The following is an 8,845-nucleotide window of genomic DNA, read 5'->3' as shown; positions in this document are numbered from 1 at the left end:
AAATTTTGAAGCAGTTTGGATGAATTATGTGGGAGAGAGAGCTGCTTGAATATGCATGGCGATGGATCAAAAATGGCAGCACCATAGCAGCCACGCCCTTTGACCTACAGACATGCAGAGCACAACTTTTGATCAGCATGGTGTCTGGATGATCTGTAAAAAACTGAAGTCGATTGGATGAAATCCCTAGGACGAGTTTGTTGAAATACAACATGTGAAAATCACGCCAAAAGGACAAGTCAAAATCAAAATGGCCAACTTCCTGTTTGGAGTAGACCATTGGTGCCAGAGACTTTTATATGCATCTGGACAACATACACATGTGTACCAATTTTCATGTTCCAACTCCAAAAAAAACCCTATGGGAAGGGGTTTTCGAAAATTTCAAGGGGGCGCTATAGAGGCATTTTGTCTCCCCCATGGACGACGCCCCTGTCAGATGTAAGAACTCGCTATTCTTGACCTGTGTATCAATTTTCATGAGGAGATGAGGTCGTTGAAACCATCAAATTGCCAAACGTATTTAGTGGCTAGGGATTGATAGTCGCCACGCTGCCACATGGACACCATTAGACGTAGCTTCACAGCGTTTATAACAGGGTTCCTACAGGTTTCTTCAAGTCAAATTCAAGTCTTTTTAAGACCTTTTTAAGACCATTTATATCAAAAATGAATACCTATTTCTCGGCCTATTTCACAGCCCTACCGGCAAAGAAAAATGAAATCCTTGAATTTCAGAGTATTCGTTTATTCATCAAAATAGCAGTCCACAGCACTCCTGTACAGGTTAAATAAAAATAAAAAATAAATTAAAAAATCTGTGGTTGTGTAAAGATGAGGGGGTGTCACCTCATTGCAGAATAGAACAGGGGAGACTCTTCCCCAACCAGCTATTAACAAAATAAACAATGAACATCAGAAACAAAGTCAACTCCTAAGCTCTGCACTCTTGGCAGTAATCTCTTTGTCAAGGACAGCCAGTTCCGCCAACTTCTCCTTATGGCCTCTCCTCAGGAGGTTGGACCTTGTGATTAGGTCAGCCATCTTACTCCCTGCCTTCCCCTCAGCCTCCTCTGCCAGCCTGTCCACATCCCTGGCCAGACCCTCAGATACCTCTTGTAGGCGTCTCCTTTTCCCCCTTAGCTCCTGAAGTTGGTCCTCCGCTCCCTTCCTCTTAAGAGCCTGGGCTTCTGCCTCCCTCTTCTTTCTCTCTGTGTCGAGATGGACCCGATATCTGGCCCTGGCTGCTGCTACACTTGCCAGTAGCTCTTTAGTGAGTGGAACCTGGATATAGGGTTGGGAAAAGAGAACCAGAATCAGTGACAGAATCAACATAGTTGGCCTCTTGAGTTTATCAACTCCTATGTCAACAGCATATTTCTAGTCCAGCCAGGGGTCATTCTTACCTGGGTAACACCTCCATGTTGCATGATGTAATCACACACCAGCCTCCATGTGACCACAGTGTCCTCTTGTATGTTGTCGAACTCCACCTCTTTGTTGATAGAGAATCCTCTCTCAACCGTAGCTTGGCCGTGGGAGAGGATGAGTAGCTTCTTGCAGAAGGCCCACAGTTCGGGATAGGGCTCCCTGAGGACACTGCTCAGGAAGAGGTCCAGCCTCTTCTGCATGGGAGGAAAGGAGAGGAAGTCCTCACTTCGGCTCTCCAAGGACAGGAGACTGTCAAACTGTTGGAGAATGACATCCCCTATAACAAAACAGATCAAAGAGAAAATAGAGAAAAACATTGATAAATCATTGGGCTATTGGGCATTCATTGGGCATTGCCAGCCAATCAAATTGATGATAAATTAATGTGTAGCCTACAATTTGCCTTTCTTATTACTACCCGCAGACGTATCGGTTAGCTGTTTGTCCTGGAGAAACCTCTGAACCAGCCCTTTCATGTGCTTCCTGCATCTTTCTGGGTCTCTGTACATTACTGACGGATCCAGGCACACCATCTGCCTAACAGTCAAATAATTGAGGGGGCTCTTGTCCTGCACTTTCCTGATGATGCTACACAGTCCCTGCATGCACTCTCTCCTGAACTCTAGCACCCTGAGCTCTGCACCTTTGATGCTCTGGAGAGAGGGGGAAATTAGCCATGAATAGAATATGTCTACAATGACCTGGTTGCAGCCTAACCATATTTGTAAAATGATCTTTTTAAAACATCACACTACCTTAAGGACTGACTCGGCACTTAGACCAATGCTGATGTCTTGTGGGCTGAGCCAGATGGTCTTGTCTGTGACATCCAGTTTGGTCAGCTGCAGGGCAGTGATGTCGTGGAGGACTTCTCTCTTGATGAAGCGTCTGAGTAGACTCTGTCAACAGACAAACACAAAAATGCCCGGTGCAGCACATTAATCACTGACATCAAATTGTCTAATTATGATGCACAATTTATCCATTATTTTTTACACATACTTACCACAAACCCCATATTGTCAAAAACATATCAATTGAGCCTAATCAGTGGTGATTATAATGTGCAGTGTTGCCCATATAATATACAGTAAATTATTACCATCATCAACTCGGTCAGGTCCTTGGAGAGGAATGGCAGCACAGGCTCATCCGTTTGATATTTTTTCAGGAAAGGAGTGACGGTCCTGTCTAGTGCCGTGTAGAACTGCAGTTTCGCCAATATGAGAGGATCCTTCATGGCTGCTTCAACGGTGTCATAGGATGCTGAGAGAGAGAGAGAGAGAGAGAGAGAGAGAGAGAGAGAGAGACAGAGTGAGAGAGAGAGAGAGACAGAGACAGAGAGCGAGAGAAAGACAGTGAGAGACAGAGAGCGAGAGAAAGACAGAGAGAGAGACAGAGAGAGAGACAGAGCGAGACAGAGAGCGAGAGCGAGAGAAAGACAGAGTGAGAGACAGAGAGCGAGAGAAAGACAGAGAGCGAGAGCAAGACAGAGACAGAGAGCGAGAGCGAGAGAAAGACAGAGACAGAGAGCGAGAGAAAGACAGAGAGAGAGAGAGAGACAGAGACAGAGAGCGAGAAAAAGACAGAGAGAGAGACAAAGACAGACAGAGAGAGGCAGGACATTTCAACTTAGCTGTACATTACAAAAACTATGACAAGGCCACACCACCACCACCAGGGTTAGGACACAGTCACAGACCTATTCACAGCAGAAGGGCCTACCGGTTCCAGGGTTCGGGAGTTTCTTCGTTTTCACAGCCTCCATGTACAGGAGCAGTGATGGCCAGACTACAAGGGCTCTCTCGACAACAGGTAGGTTTTCCACCCAACGATGGGCACAGAAGGACAGGGGGAACACACTGGACTTTGTTACTGTGATGTAATCCTCTCTCCTGGCGGGCACATTGTGGAACAATGTGTGCATTGCTCTAAGCAACTTGTCCAGCTGCCATGCAGTGAACCCACACTTGAACGTGTTGTGTAGCGTGTGCAGGCCACAGCTCCCCACACAAACAAGCTGAACACCTGAGGGTTTCATTGCAAAACTTGATATTAGAAACCAAATTAATACAACAGTGGATCACATAAACACACTCACTCACACACGTTTAGTAATAGCATTATAAACTCCTCATCTCCGTACTGTTTAGCTTGTTCTTTCTGGAAAAGATCGAACAGTTTCCAGTTCACACTGGGCCCATCCAATGAGAGGGACACCAAGCCCCTGAGGTCCAGTTTGTCCATGCATTCCTGAGAAAAAAAGGGTTGTGTTTTGATTACTCAAGATAAGAGGACTGGATGAGCACATATTGCTAAGGGAAGTACCTAACTGGTCATGTAACATTGCTAAATAAGTCTTATGGACAAAATTTGAGTCTATCAATATATAAACTGATAAACATTTATAGTAAAAATTGATTAGACTTACTTTGAGGTGGGACAGCAAGTCCTGTGCAGTGGAGTGTCCCATAAACTGGGAGCCCAGATATCTTGAATGAACCTGTCCCTCATCCCAGAAGCGGACGTGCACATCCAGCTGCTTGGTTTTCGTAATCTCATTGAGGCTCTCATCAAACATCAGAACAAACGGCGATTTGTTCATCTTTGATGTGAATGGCTAACCCAAACTTGGCTATGTAAGCCGTTTTGTCGGCACCACAAGTAAAGGTGCTGGCGATGTCGGAGTCGGGGAACATGCACTTGAAAAGCTCTGAAATACCCTCGTTTCCATTGTAGGACTGGTGTTTGGCGATGGTGTGAAGAGTCCACAGCACCTCTGCTTTCAGCGTTGGCGTGGACCCGAAAGACGTGCGTAGATCGACTCTAACGTTAACGTTAGCTGTGGTCGTAGCAGGAGGGGCTGCAAGAGCACTAGCAGCTAGGTGGCTAGCTGGTGGGAACCCGGCGGTGATGGAAGGAGTTTGTTCCTTTCCTCGGACATACTTCATGTGCTTGGTCGATTTGGCATGAGAGTCTAACGCCTTCACTCCCATTGTTCCGAGTTGAATCCTCTTCTTGCACACGGTGCAGTAAGCCTCAAAAACGTTCTCTACCACAGGTTTTAACCAATGACGGAAAGAAATTTTATCCATCCACGCTTCGTTATATTTACATTTCCCCATATTCCCCTGTGTTTGTGTTGTGGTGCTGTTAGAGCGAGGTTTTCTTCTTCTTCTTTAGTTTTAACGGCGGTTGGCATCCAGCTTATTGGTGCATTACCGCCACCTTCTGTTCTGAAGTGTGAATCAGCATTTTCCCCGGGGCTGCGTTGCGTTCTCAATTATTGGCTCTTTATTTAAGTTATTTGATCAAAATAATTGTGGTTGACAAATGAAACTTGATGAGAAATGCGATACAGATAAGTTACATACAACACAATTTTTAAGACCCAGATATCAAAATTCAAGACTTTTTCAAGTCTTTTTAAGGTATTATTTCCAAATTCATAAATTCAATGCTTTTAAGACTTTTTAAGACCCCGCGGGAACCCTGTTATAAGGTAGCTTTACCAACTTGTTCTGCATGGATTACAAGTGGAATGAAATTGATGCAGTCAAGTTTGTGGCATTAGTACATGTTAAAGTAAAAACTGGTCACTTCCTGTTACCACCGGGGGGCGCTATGAGTAAGGTGGGATATTAACATATCGGGGCGTTCAGGGCGGAGCCATCATCATGTCCAGCAAGTTTGAAGCTGCTGAGATCAAGTATGTGGGCGGGAGAGCCGTTCGAAATTCGATGGCAAGAAAACGAAAAGTCGCCAAAATTTGTCACGCCCTAGCGGCCACGCCCCTTGACATAGAGAAAAGCTTTTAATAACTTTTGATCAGCATGTTCTCAGGATGATCTGTACCAACTTTGAAGTCGATCGGACGAAATCCCTAGGACAAGTTCGTTCAAATGTAAGTTGTGGAAATCGCTGTAACGAAAAAATTCAAAACAAAATGGCCGACTTCCTGTTGGGATTTTACCATGACGTTTGAGACTTTTTTGTGCGCCTGGGTATGATACATGTGTGTACTAAATTTCGTTTGCCTAGGACAAACTAACCCCAAAGGGGAGGGTATTTTGAAAATTTGTAGGGGGCGCTATTTCGGCATTTCGCGCCGACCATGTGCAACCGCCCAAAAATATCGAATTTCGGATGTGGCCGGATGAATGTGGAAAGTTAGAAGCATTTTGAAATTTGGGAAAGGGGCGAAATTGGGACACGAAATGTCGCAAGAAAAATAATAATAATAATAATAATAATGATAATAAACAGCGCGATTTCAATAGGGTCCTTGGACGACATCGTCGTCGCTCAGGCCCTAATAATAAACAGCGCGATTACAACAGGGTCCTTGCACGACTTCGTCATCGCTCGGGCCCTATTTAAAGCTGCAAGCAGCGATGAACGGGCCCTCGCAGTGCACGCGCGTCGGGGCATGCTGCCGTCGGGGGGCGTGCACCTAGATGTCTTGTCAGCTGTAATAAATAAAAAAATCAAAGTTATCTCTTACTTACATTTCCAGTATACAGGTAGGCACCGAACCCACGTATGTATTTTTCCAAAAAGTAGAAGCTGAATACATGCCCAATAGTTCAAGGTCTTCTGACTCTTTCAAAGTTGACATGTTGTCTCTAGCTCAAAGTACGAGGGACAAGAAGAGGTTGAAAGTCGATGAGTTTTGAGGAGGATTTGAAGATTTTCCAATTTACTTCCATTCACACTAATTAGACTGCCATCAGAGCGCCACCTATTGGCCGATTTGCACCGAATTTTGCACAAACCCTCATCAGGCCATGGAACACAATTAGCGCAAGTATTGTGGTAATCCGACTGTATTTGGTCAAGATATGAAACACTGTCTGTTTTGAAAATAATGTGCAGGAATTTGTTGTTTTATATTTTGGGCATTTTTTGGACTATCAAAATTCTTTTTGCGATTTAGCGAATGGAAAGTTACCGCAAAAGTGGGCGTGGCTTACACCACACAATTCAGCTCAATTCAGAGAAGACGTAAATAGAAGGTTTAACAATGTGCGACATATTATGTGGGAGTTATTAGCCAAAAACGCTTTTGCATTGAAAATAGTGCCACCTGCTGGTCATTTTTGGTGTGCGAGTTACAGGGGCCAGTCTATACCACCCCTATCAATTTTATTTCCATGAGTGTTATGGTGTTGGCACAGTGCCAAATATTAAATTAGACGGCCACCAGAGCGCCACCGAGTGGCAGATTGGTAAGTCCGTCGTCAGATATCCTCAGTAGGGCATTGACAATAATTATACCAAGTTTCGTGTTAATCCGCCCAACAGATGTTGAGATATAAAATACTTCAATTTAACGAGCGCTACCTTGTGGTCATCACCCGAAATTTTGCACTGAGCCTCAGGGCCTCATCAAGAAGTAGTAAACTGAGTTTCATGTCATTCGGACACACCAATGTGGAGATATGCAACACTTCCTGTTTTGTACTAAATCTGCAGGAAGTTGCTATGTAATAACTTAAGTATTCTTTGGAATATCAAAATTCTTTTAATAACTTTTTGTCAGGAGACTCCACAGATGCTGTGTGCAAAGTTTCGTGCAAATCGGTGAAATTGCCTGGGAGGAGTTCGAAAAAGTAGGTTTGCGACATTTTGCGAATTTGCGAAAAAAAAACGGTACGCGGAAATGGGCGTGGCCTATATCACGAGATTCAGCAAAATTGACTGAACGCGGGGATATAAGGTTTTTGAATGTGCCACAAAGTATATGGGAGTTATTACCCAAAACGCACTTTCCTTGATTACAGCGCCACCTAGTGGTGACCATGTGCAACCCCCCAAAAATATCGAATTTCGGATCCAGCCGGAAATTGGGACACGAAATGTCGGAATAATAATAATAATAAACAGCACGATTTCAATAGGGTCCTACGGACAACTTCGTCGTCGCTCGGGCCCTAATTAAAGCTGCAAGCAGCTGTGACCGGGCCCTCGCTCTCCTGCGTCAACGCCGGGGGGGGCAGCATCGCGCATCACTGAAGCGGCTATGTGTAAACTCAGAGTAAGTTAACCCTGACGTGGTGTGACGTTTCATCTTCCTACTCCAAAAAAACCCCTATGGGAAGGGTATGTTGAAAATTTCAAGGGGCGCTATAGAGGTATTTTGTCATCCCCCATGGGCGACGCCCCTATCAGATGTATGAGCTCGCCATTTTTGCCCTGTGTATCAATTTCATGTGAATATGATGTCGCTGAAGCCATCAAAAAGCCAAACATATTTGGTGGCGAGGGCAACGTCATAGTAGCCAAACCCCTTGACATAGGGAAAAGCTTTAAATAACTTTTGATCAGCATGGTCTCAGGGGCTGAGGCTGTTGAACAACCAGGGGCTGCGCGGAGACCCAGAGCAGGCATGGATTGGTGGTGTAAATGTGGGGCTTACTGGCCACTTTATTAGGTACACTTGTGCAATCTAATACAAGTCAATACAACAGCTCTGCCACACATTCTATGTTTACAAAGCTTTTACTTTTTCAGCTTTTGTCAGAAAGGTGATTATTCTACTTTATTATTGAGGTCGTAGTGGGTGGTGTTGGTGTACTGGAGTGCAATATATTTAAAAGTGTTCCTAATATTTTGTCCTCCTCAATTAGACAAAATTAGGAGGCCACCTCAGTACACCACCACCATTCACTATGACCTCAATAATAAACAAAGTAGAGTCACCACTTTCTAGACGATGTCAACAATAACCGAAAATTTATAAGCTTCAGGGAAAAAATCATGGTATAGTCGTTTTACTGGATTGCATTAGATTACACAGGTGTACACAAAGTGGCCAGTGACTGTATGTTACATACATACAGATTTCCTCAAATAGTAGCCGGGGCTACTATTAACAAAATAATAGTTTGGGACCAGGCTACAAATAGGGGCAGGCTACTATTTGAAGGAGGCTTTCAATTAAAAAAAAATAAAAAAAAAAAAAAAAAAAAAAAAATCACAGCCAAATTTGAAAATACAAATACTGTATTTTTTTAATTTAAACAGCAGAAATATTTATGTAAACCTGTCTTTACAGTAAAAATGAATATTTTCTATATAGTATTACAAAGAAAGTACTGTATTATTTATAGTAACAACGTTTACATTAACAGTAAAAATAGTTTTTGGTGTTTTTGTAAATCACCAATATTTACTATTGACTACACCACAGTGTACTAGTTGTCCTGCCTTGAAACAGCGAATCATCTCATCCTCTGTCCCATCTGCAGCCACCGTGATGCCACACACCTTACAAGACAACATGCCACAAATTAATTTTAAAACTAGGCTACATTCGTAATAATGACTTTTTATCTCACAATTTTGATTAGGAATAGCAATTTCTTTTTTTCCATTACTGGCGAAAATGGGCTTCCATAGATAAAGATGGTTA

At 43.5% G+C, this 8,845-nt stretch overlaps 1 protein-coding gene across 3 annotated transcripts; it reads right to left on the bottom strand.

Annotated features, from left to right (window-relative positions):
- Positions 1-747: 747 nt before the first annotated feature.
- On the bottom strand, positions 748-4,756 carry LOC126397617 (uncharacterized). Of its 3 annotated transcripts, XM_050056527.1 has the most exons (7): positions 3,863-4,756; positions 3,578-3,684; positions 3,157-3,459; positions 2,534-2,697; positions 2,187-2,330; positions 1,407-1,708; positions 748-1,284 (listed from the first exon to the last, which is right to left on the bottom strand). In XM_050056527.1, the coding sequence occupies exons 3-6, from the start codon at positions 3,356-3,358 to the stop codon at positions 1,604-1,606; spliced, it is 615 nt and encodes a 204-aa protein (XP_049912484.1). In that variant the 5' UTR covers positions 3,359-3,459; positions 3,578-3,684; positions 3,863-4,756; the 3' UTR covers positions 748-1,284; positions 1,407-1,603. The 3 variants fall into 3 exon arrangements, with proteins under 3 accessions (XP_049912484.1, XP_049912482.1, XP_049912485.1); XM_050056525.1 differs by having other exon boundaries at positions 3,157-3,684; XM_050056528.1 differs by lacking the exons at positions 3,578-3,684; positions 3,863-4,756 and having other exon boundaries at positions 3,134-3,269.
- Between the last annotated feature and the right edge of the window lie 4,089 nt (positions 4,757-8,845).

Source organism: Epinephelus moara, chromosome 11 (genome assembly GCF_006386435.1).
Source record: "Epinephelus moara isolate mb chromosome 11, YSFRI_EMoa_1.0, whole genome shotgun sequence".
NCBI classification, from domain to species: domain Eukaryota; kingdom Metazoa; phylum Chordata; class Actinopteri; order Perciformes; family Serranidae; genus Epinephelus; species Epinephelus moara.
The sequence above is the reverse complement of the archived record's forward strand: the minus strand, read 5'-3'. Positions and strand labels throughout refer to the sequence as shown.